The sequence below is a fragment of the Ruditapes philippinarum genome, unplaced genomic scaffold (genome assembly GCF_026571515.1).
Source record: "Ruditapes philippinarum isolate M1 unplaced genomic scaffold, ASM2657151v2 ctg5149_1_1_1_1, whole genome shotgun sequence".
In the NCBI taxonomy this organism is placed as follows: Eukaryota; Metazoa; Mollusca; class Bivalvia; order Venerida; family Veneridae; genus Ruditapes; species Ruditapes philippinarum.
This window is the reverse complement of record NW_026857739.1, coordinates 36,290-52,139: the sequence shown is the minus strand read 5'-3', so window position 1 is coordinate 52,139 and position 15,850 is coordinate 36,290. Positions and strand designations below refer to the sequence as shown.

Below are 15,850 nucleotides of genomic sequence, written 5' to 3'. Positions count from 1 at the left end.
TTCTGCTAAAAGTTTGATACTGGGTAGATGTAGCTTCAGTATCATCATCACTTGATATTTCAATATCCCACCCATGAAAGTTGAATATTCCACAAGAAATTTCTTTCTGTTCTTCAGTCATATAAATCACATATCTCTTTTTCTTATAATCCTGTGCCATTTTTTCTAATTTAAGTTTGTACGCAATATATAAATTCAGATTATAACAGCTTAAAGATTTGCACAATTTCCCTTCAAAACAAGCAGGAGCTCGTACATCCTATAAGAGTTTTAATTCCACATGGCAGGCCATACAATGAACAATCATACTTTGTGACAGAATCTTAATTAGGTGTTGGCAGATGAAAATGTTTCCCAGCAGAGTTTACAGATAAACCAATGTGAATTCTTTAGTAAAGTCAGGTATACAATACAGTGATAAACATGGATGACTACCACAATCAACAAGTCGAGTGGAATAAAAATAATACGCTTGGAATTTCATAAGAAGCCAAAAACCTATCCATCAAATTCTGGTAAAAAAGATGCGCAAGAAATCAAAAGAAGAGACAAATCAATAGAAAATCAAGAGGCAAGTTAGAGTACTATTACCATGATGAATCAGAGAACACTGAATTGTTAACAAAATTGACAAAATAAAATTGTTTCTTTGTGGAGGACAGTATCTACGTTTGATCTACTCCACAGTTGTTTACACATCACTTGTCCCTTTCCTTCTTTCGAAGCCCGTATGTTCACTCCTGATTTCGGTTTGGTGCCTTATGGGTACCCTACTGTGGTAGCTTTGGCATGTCTGGGGTTGCGTCCTGTGAACGTTGCCTTTTCCGTGTTGATATTTATTCTTTTCCTTGTGACTTTTTCAACAGGTGAAGATACTGTGACAAATGAAAATTTCGACTTTGAGCCAGATTATCAATTCTGCACATTGGAAGATGCAAAATCGGAAGACATGATCATATAATGATTTTTGTACTCAGTTCAAAAACTTGTTTCACAAGTACAAGCTCGTAATTTTAAATGTAAGGAAATGTTATGTCTTGATAAATCAAACAACGAAAATGCATGGGGTAATGTCTGTCAATATCAAGGGTGAAGGGTCCCATGCCTTGAATTGACGTCCTTTACGGAAAGTATTTAGCAAGTATCAAATTTTGTCATTGTTATTTTTCCAGCGGCATACTACCTAACCAATTTCAAAAACTGTGTGAAGCAGATTTTGGGGAAATTATATTTCTGAAATAATGAAGACTTACAAAGCAGCTGTAAAGAATGAAATCTTAAAATCCAAAAAACAAAGCTCTTCAAGATGAAGTTGCCATGATCACTGCACTTTTGCCTGATGATGAAGTATTGTCAGGACTTAATATTGTTACTGATGCCCGCAATTGTTGGCGTAACAATGCAAAGTTCACCGGTACTATCAGCCTTGGTAAAGCAACAAACAAGTGTATCCAAGTTGAGACAGTCACAAAGTCTGATGATCTCAGCCTCAAACGACATGCACTTGTAGGGGTACGACGCTTATATGATTATCTTGACCAGAAGGACTATCCTGTAAATATCCAAACACATAACAACAAGAACCAAATAACTAAATATGTCATAGAAGAAAGAAGTCCAACAAAGAATGCAAGTGATACTAAAGCTGCATGAAAAATTACAACAGGCTTCAAATCAACAAATGGAGTTGTGTGGTATCAGGAACTGTCTGACAAAGTTGCTGCACTAAAAACTCGCACATTCCATTCAATAAAAAACTGCCAAAAACTCCCGAAATTCTACGTGAAGACATACTGTACTTTACTGACAAATACAGGGACAGTCACGACAATTATCTGCCACTTTCTCGATGCAAAACAGACCCAAATTATGCATGTTTCAAATACGCCATTAAAGATGAAAAAGCTGTTTTATGCAGAACAATATACATGTAGATACTTTATTGATACTAACTATGTAGATTCGTCTTATAATGCATTATTACTATATGGTGACAAAAGAATGAGAGTTTACTTGGCTGTCTGTGACTTGAATGAAAATGTAAATCGCCCTCAAAAATCAGAAAGGGAGATTCCATATAAAAGAGATCCTTCAAGAACCGACAGTATTCCAGTGAAAAAAAGAAAAGCAACTGACTTTATAAATAATATCTGGACTTGATAATGTTTTTAATTAATATGTGAGTTATAAAAAATTTCAAAATTTCAAAAAAGTTTCAAAATTCTAAATTTTACCAGTTCATGTTAAATGTTGAATTCTGCTTAAGCCGGTGCTAGGGGGCGTGGACGGTAACTTGCACTTTCCAGTACCGTCCATGAACAGGCTCAATCAAACCGAGCCTGCAACATTTTCAATTTTGTTGTGTTGAACTTTCTTTAGGGATTCTGTTTTTCTCTATTTTATATAAAACATTCATTTAACCTCTACTGTGTAAAATCAGCTGTTTTTGTTTCCATTCTCTCGGCATGTAACACTGCATATTATTTTTAACTTAAAGTTTATAACAGACAGTTTTACTTCACTGATTAGTCACACCCACAGATACTCGCTGCTGCGGCAGCGAATGTTGCCACATGTAGAGGTCATTGTTTGATATGTTAACCAGTTTATTATGTAACATATGATGTGTTAATTTGTTAAAATCCTCTACCAAAATATTAAGGTCAAAACATATCTAATTATGGAGTAACTGTTTTCATTAGGATCATAACGGAAACGATATAAGATATATGCAATCGAGACAAAAATAGGTCTGTATCTTTTTTTCTTTATTTGGAATTAAAGTACATAATGCAAACTACTGTAGTATCAACAGCACACTACTAACTTTAAACAACACCAACTTTATTGTAACGACTTAAACATATGTATACAAAGATGAACACATTAATGCCACAAGATGACACAGGTTTGTGTTTGTGATTTGCATTCACGAACTTTTGGGTAGACCTCGACTGTGACGTAGAAAAGCGAGGCAATAATACGAAAGACCCGTGGGGCATTTCAACTTGATGAATCGTGAATACAAAATTTTAACTTTGGGAATTCACGTTTTCAACATACGGCATTCACGAGTTCACGATTTCAAGTTCACGAATTCACGATTTCATCTTCGTGAATTAACGATCACAGATTCACAAATTCACGATGAAGTTGAAATCATGAATTCGTGCAGTTGATTTGTGAATTTATGAAGATGAAATCGGGAATTCATGAAGTTGAAATGTCCCCACCGGTCTTTCGCACAATATGGTGGAAGAGTCACATGATGATTGTGGTGTTGCTGCATCATTATACACGATGATGCGGCACTTAAGAAAAATAGGTATTCCTTTGCAGAAAAGTTTAAAGGATAAACGTGAAACTTCTTTGGAATACATACAGAAAACTGATGTGATTGATTGATGATGTACATGTATTATTTAAACATGTACAAAACTTATGCTTGAATTGTTTTGTTTTCTCCCGTCAGACAATAAACGGATCTTAAGGTTAGATTTCCTTATCACTTTCTAATTACTCCAGGTATTTTACATGCTTTAACTACCCTTGTCATCCGTCAGCTCTCTGACTCTCCGGTTACAACAATGTTTTGTAGGTACTACCGGGTAACTTGAGAAATGTTTACGACAATCGAATGAGATGTTTTCATTGACACATACGCTATAATGGCCCAACCTCGGATACTGCAAGTTTCGGACAATTTCGTTTTACTGTTTATCCTTTGACGACTCGCCGGGGGAATATTCAAGCCGCTTCATTTTGACCCTACATCATAGTTACAGGTCAATGACTATAACGTCATTGTTAAATATGAGTTTATAATGGGCAATGTTTGAAGAAAATTAGACTTCATCAAGTGAAATGATGTTAATGCCATTGGCGATTATTACATTTATTGTATGGACGTTTAAAGTTTTTAAGAATAATGGACTTACGTGAAAAGCTGTCACTTCGTTTTGTCAAGTATCATCCGATCAATAGAGAAAAATTAAAAAAAAAAAAAAAAAAAAGAAGACGACATTTTGAAAATGTCGCTTCGCATTTCGAGTATCGCTTCCAATTTATTATGTCGGTTCGCATGGTCGAGTGTCACTTCGCGTTATACACATAGTTAAGTGCCGTTTCGTATTGTTGGGTGTTGTTTCCATTTATCAAGTGTTGCACCGCATTATCTAATGATGCTTCGCATTGGTGTCAATTCGCCAGTGTTGCGTAATGATTCGTTTTTCGACTGTCGTTCCGCATTGTCGAGTGTCACTTTACGTAATAACAATAATGATAATGATAATAATAATGATGATGATGATGATGATGATGATGATGATGATGATGATGATGATGATGATGATGATGTTAATAATAATAATAATAATAATAATAATAATAATAATAATATTATTATTATTATTATTATTATTATTATTATTAATGAATTATAATGAACATAATAATAATAATAATAATAATAATAATAATAATAATAATAATAATAATAATGATAATAAAAACAGCTCTGTACTTGCATTGAATCGCGTGGCTTTTGTTTAAACTGTTGCATTCAAGGCCCCTAAAGGGTAACCCCTTTTATAGTAAACATAGAAAAATACATACAACCATACAAAGGTACATACATTCAAACCAAACAAAAAATACACATGCTACATTCAAACAAACATAAAATGTCAAATATCTCTATTTTTCTATATATAGTTATATAGCCCTGCAGTATAAAGAATGAAATATATTCCTAGTCATATTGAATTGAAAATATTTAATACATAATACTCTGTCCACACTCACATACTAATAATAAAATGAAGATATGGTTCAAACTCTACCAATGTTTGTCAAAAATATCTACCTTGTTAATATGTTGCAAACATTGTTGACAAATTTGCAAGACGAATATATGAAATAACTGACAAATCTGAGAAGCATGATATTGAAAATTAAAAAAAAAAGTTTATTCTTTTACCTAATACTGATATAAAACTAAAAGTACTAATGAATAACTTACAGTAAACTAAGTTTTTTAATAGTTTAATTATTCTTTATTCATTATCTTACTCAAATTTTGTCATTCAAAATATTGTTAATTGCTGTCAATATAAAGTAAACATGTTTTGACATCACTAAAATAAATGTGTTATGTTTTAACTCGACACAAGGGGCCTCCGTGGCCGAGTGGTTAAAGTCGCTGACTTGAGATCACAGGTCCCTCACCGCTGTAGGTTTGATCCTCACTCGGGTCGAAATCTTTCATGTGAGGAAGCCATCCAGCTGGCTTACGGAAGGTCGGTGGTTCTACCCAGGTGACCGCTCGTGCCTGAAATAATGGCCGGAGGGGCATCTGGGGTCTTCCTCCACCAATAAAGCTGGAAAAAAATCGACGAAAAATCTCGGCGGGACGCTCTAGGATGGCCCGACTTGAGTGTACGGTCGCCCATATGGGCTTTCCGGCGGCGACCTTAAATAAACGCATAAAAAGAAATAACTCGACACACTATACACACAATATGAGTGTATTGTCATTAAAATATCTGGCAGTATTTTAAAGAAAGGATCAACTTTACTTGACCCGTAATTGGGAATGCAGCTTTCCATACATAGTTTGCGCTTTTAAAAAAAAAAATCAAATTATACAAATTCAGAAAGAATTCTATTGATATCAATTAATTTCCGCAATAAAAATTTTGAACACAATGATAGGCATAGTATATTTTTAAGTAAACTCGTAATATGACAAACAATGAAATCTTGCAAATGACTGAACTGACATAATATTACTTTTTTACATGATTCTTATGCTTAAAGCTATCAACTTCATCAAAATATAGTCAAGTGTGTTAACGATGATAATTATTCTCTTCAAAACCTAAATTGAGATTTCCACTTCATTTTCCTTCCGAAACAACTAAAGACTCTAATAATGAACAAGCTTAACGTAGATTTTGAATGGCATGGAAAAGAGAGACTGTATGAATGTGACACGGACATCTTGGAAAACTCTTAGGGATTAGTGCACTTTTGAAAAAAAAAACATTTTCAAAAGATATAGCTTTCTTTATGTCAAAAATGATGGAAAATTGAATACATAACGATTATAAGGTATAGTATAACAGACATACTTATGCTTATAAAACTGTTCAAATTAGAAGCATGTAAATTGGTGGCCAAGGACATATAGTTTCACTTGACCTCTATGTAAAGTATAATATGAAATGCATGTACAAATGTATATAGTTTTGTAAGGTGTTTAATGCACTTATAGATATGAATGATAAATGTGTGTCAATTTTGTATTTTCATCATTTGAGGGAGGTCTTATGTAATTCGGGAAATAATTACAAAATTCTAAACTCAACAAAACGCCAGCAATTGCATTTGTAAACAGTGAAGTCGAGGATGAACTGCAGAACTTCGTAAATCAACACTATATTATTGCTATGTGAGAACTTTTAGTAACCAGCATACTCTCTATTGAGTGATGATAGTTATTCAGTTTTCAATTCTATTACAAATTTTATTTACAAATGTAACTTAAGATAACAGCATGTGTAAAATCTAAGTCAGAAAATAATTTAATTTTTTTATTTTAAGAAATGTAAAGCATGTGTTTGATAGTGTTTTTAAAATGGATTTAAGAGCATACTAGTTGTTTAACAACTGAAAGAAATGTATCGCTGAACGTACAGTTATATGTCATAAAGTTAGCAAAATGTAAGCAAAGTAGAATTTTTACTTCTTTACAATATACTTATTTACTATGATTATACCGATTGGCAGCAGAGCTATAGTTGCAAAATGTATATGGCAAAGGAGTATTACTTTAAACACTGTAACAAGATACCAAAAAATAAAAAAAAATTGAGAAATAAAATTGGTAGAATTTCTGGCGCATAATGGACCTTTAAAATCGTTGTTACATTATTGAAAAATCGCTCTTGCAGTATAATAAAATAACAAGATTAAGAGGCATTATGTTGAAAATAAAAGATTAAAGTTTGATCCATCAACCAAAACTCTGACATTAAAATATTGATTATAAATAAATATATTAAAAGTACTTTAATGTTTAAAATGACACATAGATGCATTTGCTGAATTACATTGTCCTTTTAGGTATCTTCGTTCAACTGGAAACAAATGAACAAGCATAGTTTGTTTCTACTTGAGGCTATATTAACGCGCGCATTAGTCGACAAATATTGTATCAGTAAAAAAGTAAAACCGGAAATACAGACCCAATTACCAACCAAATCAAAGTGGGTCATATAGTGTAACAGTCAACTCGAGTAAGCACTACATGATAAAAATATAACATGGTTAAAATATATATAACGTACGTTTGGCACGTACACACAATTTCATTCTAGTATATGTTCCTTCAGTGGTAAAGTTGTTTTAAGACACAAATAAAATAAAAAGCTACTTTAACCAGGTCTGAAAAAAAGATTGGATTGATTAATTTGTTCAATAAACATACATCGACGACGATATGTATAAAAAGTACTTATAATGGTTCCAGTAAGTGTGCCGCTACACTTAACATTTATTTTTCTACAATTAATGTAAAGTCCCGCATCTGTGGTTCCTTGAATCCATTTCACATGGATACATCGTGTTAACACAAATAATAATAAACAAGGTTAAAACCCTCCCTCTCAGAACCACTTCACTCATACTTATCCATGATATTTGTTAAGACAATAACAAAAATTATCTATACTGAATAACAAAGCAAAATTAGAACCCCATAACATATTTCTGTGTGTGATAAATGTTGGTTGGGTGAGTAGGGAGATAAAATCAAATTAACGTATCGTTCTATCAGTGCGTCAAAGGCTTTGATAGTTATAACCCGCCGTTTCTCTCTATATACTAGTTCCTACGCTACTCGTATGTAAAATATTCCCTCTGGCGTATTAATATATTTTATATCCTGTATTATCTTAAACATAAGTTTAATATATTAAATAATTTAATTTTACCCATGAAATATGGTGCTATATCAGTCAAATATATTTCATTTTTTTTAATAAATATAAAATATCAATATGAAAGTGGGTGGGGTCAAAACTCATATTTATTTTAAGGGACTTCTTTCACCATTTTGTCATACAAAACAACTTTTTGTTGAATTTTGTCTTTAAAACTATCTAGAATGATAGAAAATGGTCTAACTAAGAAAATAAATCCGAACACCAGTATCTTTAATTCAGTCATTAACGCTGTACAGACGTTTAAAGAGTTGTTTACGTGACGTCACAATGTAGCGCTAAATATCGCGTGCAAAACAAGACAGCGCTGTACAATTGCAGTTGCGCCGTCCCGGCTCTTGAAAATATGTGGCATTTGATCATGTTTTGTGAAAATATTCCATATTTCACTCAAACGAAAATGATATCCTCTTATTATTTAGAGTAACCTTAACGTAACGTAAATAAATATATCAATTTATGAAATCTGACATAAAATGCAAACATTGATATAAAACCAACTCCTTTTATACAGGGATCAATTACATATTATTCTTATCTTACAGAAAAGGAATTTTATGTTCATTCATTAACAAATCCAAACAACATAAGTATGCTATTTATAACAGTTACATAATTTGTCCATTGGTTAACAAAAATTAAAACTCGACCGGAGTTAGAAGCAATAAATGATATAAAATTGAAGTTTGTGTTGCTTTTCTTTTTACGGTCTTATATGAATTTCCTCTTTTGAATAAATCATTTTAAAAACAGACAAAGTCGGTAATTTAAGTTTCCGTAATGAATGTAATCTTTTAAACCTTGAATACTTAGATAAACGTTTAAATCATGGAAACACCTATTTCCACGAAAGTGACCATTATAAATAAAAGACTATTCGTCTTAAATCACTAAATTTCCCTAAAATCAGCATAACAAATTAAACACTGTATTTCTACGACTCATATAATTTTTAATGCCATTATTTCATTACAAAATGTGATGAGTTATACAGTCAGCCGATCTGTACTTCAGTGCATCGATTTAACAGCCTAAACCAGGTGATATAAATTCACATCATGATCTTGTCTGTGCATGGGGTTTTCGTTCTTCCAAATAAGTTCTTTGCTGGTATCGTATTAGTTTCAACTGTTGACTGGCCGTTGACCAAAATCGCGACCATATTGCGCGAAAATCTGAACTTTAAATTTAAGCTAGGTCACATGTTGTTAATTTCAGGACCACAAAGAGCAAACATCACTTTGTAATTTCCATTCACAAAGGACTACAGACAAGAGATAAATGCTTATAACAAGACAAGTTTTAATCACGACCATGTACGCTATTCCAAATAAAGTCCAATCGACAAGATATATCTAAAGTGTTTTTGATAATCAATGCCGTATTCATTTCGGGAAATAGCAATAAAATGAAAAATGTTTGAAGAGCGACCTCTTATCTTCCAAAGTTTTACAAACGAAGAGCATGAATATTGGATTTCTCATTAATTCAATATGTGAAACCATGGATTTTAAAGTGAGACGATGGGAAGGATTTTATTATTATATATCTTTTTTTCTTCTATTATAATAGTTGTATCTTTTAGCAGGTTGCTAAAAATTATTTCATCTTTAAAACACTAACGGCACCGTGTGTATCACAAAGAATGTATCTATCATCTTATAAATGACCAGGGTCAAATTTACAAATATGAGATGTTTTGAAATTGATTAAGTAGATATTTGAGCATTTTGATGTTTAGGTTGCCATATTTCAAGTTTCATTAACAACAATTGTGTCCTAGTTAATAAGTAAAATTGATTTTTGTGATGTTGCCTCATAGATCTGTCAAATTCGAATGAATCACAAAGCTTGCTCTTAAATCAGCCGTTCATTTAAAAGGATATATAAGCAGACGAAATGAAATAGAAAAAGATGAAAGGTACAAATCTCTTAAACCTCGTGAGTATCTGCTGGGAATCTAGAACATTGATTGTTACTATGAGATAATGTTTGTTTGTGATAAACATCTTTATGTTAATCACGAAATGCATTCATTTCAGGTGTATGATAACAGTCTTGGTTGTATGCGTTTTAAATTGTGAACGTGCAGAAGCCTTGGTCAAATTGTGTACTGCCACAATAATGCAGAAAGGTATTGTGTGATATTGTCACATAACGTGATGCGATCAATTGTGTGCTAAAACCCCTTAAGACAGGAAGGTAATTGTGTTTAATTGTATCACATTACTGAGCTACAAGATATATTTATTATACGATGAACAGGTCTCTTTAATTTACAATCGTAAGAACAGTATATTTGCGATCACAGAAATTCTTGTGATATTGATGATATACGTGTTTACCATGTTCAGTAACTGCGTTTTTCTTTTTTGGAAATATTATATACATGTACGTTTCTAAAAATAAACCGACTCTTATTAAACAGGAAACGCATTTATCGTAATTGCACATGTCGACGTACTTAACTGTCGCTATTATTTTACTTTACCTATCTGTCTGACAAGTGTTGAGTCGTTTCTATGCAGTGAAGAAGTATAAAATAGTGACCTGAGTATATAAACATTTCATTTAAAGCTTAAAGCAAAGTGAAGATTTAATTGTGGCGGTGCACAATAAATTTATGAAGGAATAATTCCTATATCTTAGGTAAGCCTTCTTCTTTTTTTCTTCTTATCCATTTCAATGGACTAAAACCGTACAGGGCGGAACTGGGGGTCTGTCCTGCGGTGGCAGCAGCTAATTTTAAATAAATCTATCAAAAAGTGTTATTTTCAGCACATTTTAGCATCTTGTCTATGTTGTTAAAATATATTTAAACAAACCAAAGACAAAATAGGCGTTATTCACCTTAAAGAAACTTCTTTTTCATGACAAGTTTTTCACATCTTTTAAAATGATAACATGATGATCATAATTAAGAAAAGTGAACTAAGATTAAAAAAGTGAAAATATTCACGATTTGAGTAATGATATAAATGTAATATGCAATGAATAACTGATTTTGCAGTAGCCAACTTTCTACTGTTTGACTATTGTTCTGTGTGACTGACGTAATAAGGGCTTTTGTGCATATTTTCATGTTTATTTTGTAATTAACTTAGATTGAACACGCCGTTAGCAATGTATAAAATACATGTACTTAATTATTTTTTAACACATTTTGAATATGTAAATGAAAAATAGCATGAATCTTGTGGCATGCTGCTTCAAAACGACAGGATGACCGTTTTGACGGTAATCAATGTTTTGATAACTATATAATTAATGAATACTTAAAGACACCTTATCACAAAAAGCTTAATGGAAATATACCAGCTTATGTTTGGCTTGAGCGGAGGGGAAAGTGGGGTTGGGTCGGTGATATTTGCTGAATCTGCGCGAATGAATAATGTCATTTAGTCCAAATAACTAATATATTTACTCACTCACTCACTCACTCACTCACTCACTCACTCACTCACTCACTCACTCACTCACTCACTCACTCACCAACTCACTCACTCACTCACACACACACCAACTCACACAATCACTCACTTACTCACTCACTCAGGCATGCACTCACTCACTCACCAAATCGTGTAATCACTCACACAAACACTCAATCATTCATTCACTAACTCAATAACTCACGCAGTTTATGACGCAGACCACGTTAACGGAAAGATTTCAAAAAAGCCTTTAAAGCTTTCTGTTTTTTTGTAATTTATTACATACAAGAAAATATTTTGTAGTGTTTTTCATCAGGATTTGTATTATCACTCAACGAAAGCGTGCGCTTTCAACCTCAATACTAAGTAAATAATATGTTACATTTAAATACTGAACATTTCATTAAAACCTAAAGCTTTTGATTTAAATAATCTTTGTCGGCTAGTCACGATAATGTTTTGTGCAGTTTAGAATCAACAAGCGCTTATATTGTTTATGTTAATTAATTCATCATAAAACAAATTGATAATCATTTTTCACGTGATGCAAACTCAGATATACTTGCATGCTGTTGATAAAACCTCTTTGTCTCGGCATTATATCAAAACAATTTATTTTCTTTTTCTATTTTTTTTTATGTTTTTTTTCCAGATTTGTCAATGGTCGAAAGTTGCGCAAAGAAGATGATGCAATAAAACATGCATGGTCACACTATATACTTTTCCGCACATTCAACAATTTTGAACCACACCACTCTATAAGCCATATCTTACAGGTACACGATGAAAGACTCGTATAGAAGAATCCTCAGACCGAAAAATGTTATAAAGTATTTAACACTTTTTTGTATCATATTTGGAGTATATTTTGTATATCACGAGATTTCAGTAAGTATATACGTGAAGAACGGTGTTATCACTTACTTTGGTGCAACCCGCAGCGACAACAAACTCAATTCTGAAAGTATAGAGGACATCGAGAGTCGACTTAAATACCCGGTGGTCATGTTACCAAATCTTACATCTCTAATCAACGCGACCAATCCGAAGTATCCATTGACAATTCACGCCCCATATCTTATTGAAAACCCACATCTTTGTAGTTCTGTTAACAATTTATCTGTTCTTGTTGTGGTTAACACAGCAACTGATCATTTTGAACGTCGCCTTGCAATTAGAGAGACATGGACCAATGATAAATATTATAACCACCTTGGAATTGTTCGAGTTGTCTTTCTTATTGGAAAGCCGAAGAATGAAATTATTCAAAATATAATAAATAAAGAGGCAAATCAGTTTAAAGACATTCTTCAAGGTGACTTTGTTGATACGTATTTCAACCTTACTCACAAAGGTGTCATGGGATATAAATGGATTACTGAACGTTGTAGAAATGCGAAACATATTTTAAAAGTTGACGACGATATTTTGGTAAATATGTTTTCATATTTCCAGAAAATTCATCAGAACAAGTCCGTGAAAAACGCGCACGTATTTTGTGATTATAGAACAACACCTGTATTTAGAGATAAACAAATAAAATGGTTTGTTAGTGAAAACCAATTTAGGGGAGTAAAAGTCTATAAGAACTTTTGTAGAGGGAAATTCGTTAGTATTAAAAATGATGTAGTGCCTTCACTGTATATTTCCGCATCAAAAACTCCGTTTTTCAAACTTGATGATGTGCTACTATATGGATATGTGATGCATAATGTTCCTGGTCTTAGATACCAAACACTCTATAAAGAAAACATGAAAGACGTAAACAAAGACGGCATAAATTGCCTTGAAAAAAACCAAGACAAATGCCAGGCTATAATCATACAATCTGGTGACCAAACACAACTAATTGACACGTGGTCTACAATAGTGAAATATTTCCAGAAATAACACATAGCCAACAATAATGTAATATATCCAACAGTAGCATATGGTCTACAAGACGACAATTTACCCAGCAATAACACTTGGTCTACAATACGACAATAAATCCAGCTATAGCACGTGGTCTACAAGACGACAATATATCCAGCAATAGCACGTGGTCAACAAGACGACAATACATCCAGCAATAGCACTTGGTCTAAAAGACGACAATATATCCAGCAATAGCACGTGGTCTAAAAGACGACAATATATCAAACAATAGCACGTGGTCTACAAGACGACAATATATCTAGCAATAGCATGTGGTCTACAAGACGACAATACATCCAGCAATAGCACGTGGTCTACAAGACGACAATACATCCAGCAATAGCACTTGTTCTAAAAGACGACAATATATCCAGCAATAGCACTTGGTCTACAAGACGACAATATATCCAGCAATAGCACGTGGTGTCAACAAGACGACAATACATCCAGCAATAGCACTTGGTCTAAAAGACGACAATATATCCAGCAATAGCACGTGGTCTAAAAGACGACAATATATCAAGCAATAGCACGTGGTCTACAAGACGACAATATATCTAGCAATAGCATGTGGTCTACAAGACGACAATACATCCAGCAATAGCACGTGGTCTACAAGACGACAATACATCCAGCAATAGCACTTGGTCTAAAAGACGACAATATATCCAGCAATAGTACTTGGTCTACAAGACGACAATATATCCAGCAATAGCACTTGGTCTACAAGACGACAATATATCCAGCAATAGCACTTGGTCTACAAGACGACAATATATCCAGAAATAGCACTTGGTCTACAAGACGACAATTTATCCAGCAATAGCACTTTGTCTACAAGACGACAATACATCCAGCAATAGCACTTGGTCTAAAAGACGACAATATATCCAGCAATAGCACGTGGTCTACAAGACGACAATATATCAAACAATAGCACGTGGTCTACAAGACGACAATATATCTAGCAATAGCACGTGGTCTACAAGACGACAATACATCCAGCAATAGCACTTGGTCTACAAGACGACAATATATCCAGCAATAGCACTTGGTCTACAAGACGACAATATATCTAGCAATAGCACTTGGTCTACAAGACGACAATATATCCAGCAATAGCACTTTGTCTACAAGACGACAATACATCCAGCAATAGCACTTGGTCTAAAAGACGACAATATATCCAGCAATAGCACTTGGTCTACAAGACGACAATATATCCAGTAATAACACTTGGTCTGCAAGACGACAATATATCCAGCAATAGCACGTGGTCTACGAGAATGTAATATATCCAGCAATAACACGTTGTCTACAATAATGTAAATTATCCAGCAAAAACACGTTGTCAACAATAATGTTACATACTCAGATATATACATGGTCAATTATAACGTAATGTATAAAAAAAACACATCGTATACAATAGTGAGATATTTTCAAAATATATAACTGGTCATAAATAATTTTATATATCCAGACACATGGTCAATAATAAGTAAAAGTATATAAAACAAATGCATGGTCTACAATCATGGAATCTAGTGAAATATGTTCAGAAATAACACGTGGTTAACAGTAATGTAATACATTGTAATATATCCCGAAAAAACCCCACAGAAATTATGTGACTCTAAACAAAGAACTATATTTTTTGCTTTATCTTTACAAGATTATATTAAAGTAGATCTTTGTCGGATTTATTTACACTGAATGACATTTAATGTCAGTTAAAAGTACGTTGCAATAACTTCTTATTGTGTCAAATACTGACGTACAATACATTCAGAAATCTTGCGTGTTTGAATTCACGATATTCATGGACATATAATTACACCTGTATAACTTTTTTGCGAAAATAATCATGTACATAACTGTTTTTTAGTATATAAATGTACGGTTTTATCCTTTCAGGCAATTAATAAATCTTAAGGTTAGACTTCCCATCTTTTTTGTTTGTTTTTGTTTTCTTTCCACGTTTCATAAATGCCTTGGTCGTCCATCTGTCTGTCTGCCTGCCTGCCTGTCTCTCCGTCTATAAGCATACGCATGTTGTAATATATTCATTTGTCTTCCGAGGCACTTGTGGAATATCCAAGCTTCTTGCATTGAACGGGGTATTACTATCATTGAGACAACGTGAAGAACCTTTATCCACACACGCTGGTATCGCCCTATCTCTAATAATGTTTAAAAGTTTGTGTCGGTTGAATTTTGTTTTTAAAATTTATTTTCCCTTCTGAGGAATAGTCGAGAAACTTTAACATATTAAATCGATATACATGTATGGTGGTCTTAAGGCAATTTTATATAATTACTGTTCGAAATAAAGAGAGTCAAGTTATTTCTGGGATATTTTAATCAATAAAATTCAGTATTCTTAATCATCGTCTTATTATATTTATACACTTAGTAAAATAAGTGTAAACAATATATAAGTAATTTGAGTTTGCTTTCTGATTTATACGATTTCAGCACATTAGAATATATCGG

The 15,850-nt window shown here is 33.0% G+C and overlaps 1 protein-coding gene across 1 annotated transcript; it reads left to right on the top strand.

Annotated features, from left to right (window-relative positions):
* Positions 1–10,075: 10,075 nt before the first annotated feature.
* On the top strand, positions 10,076–13,657 carry LOC132750774 (beta-1,3-galactosyltransferase 1-like). The gene is made up of 2 exons (XM_060740815.1): positions 10,076–10,205; positions 12,090–13,657. Exon 2 carries the CDS (start codon positions 12,221–12,223, stop codon positions 13,325–13,327), a length of 1,107 nt encoding a protein of 368 aa, XP_060596798.1. The 5' UTR covers positions 10,076–10,205; positions 12,090–12,220; the 3' UTR covers positions 13,328–13,657.
* The last annotated feature ends 2,193 nt before the right edge of the window (positions 13,658–15,850 follow it).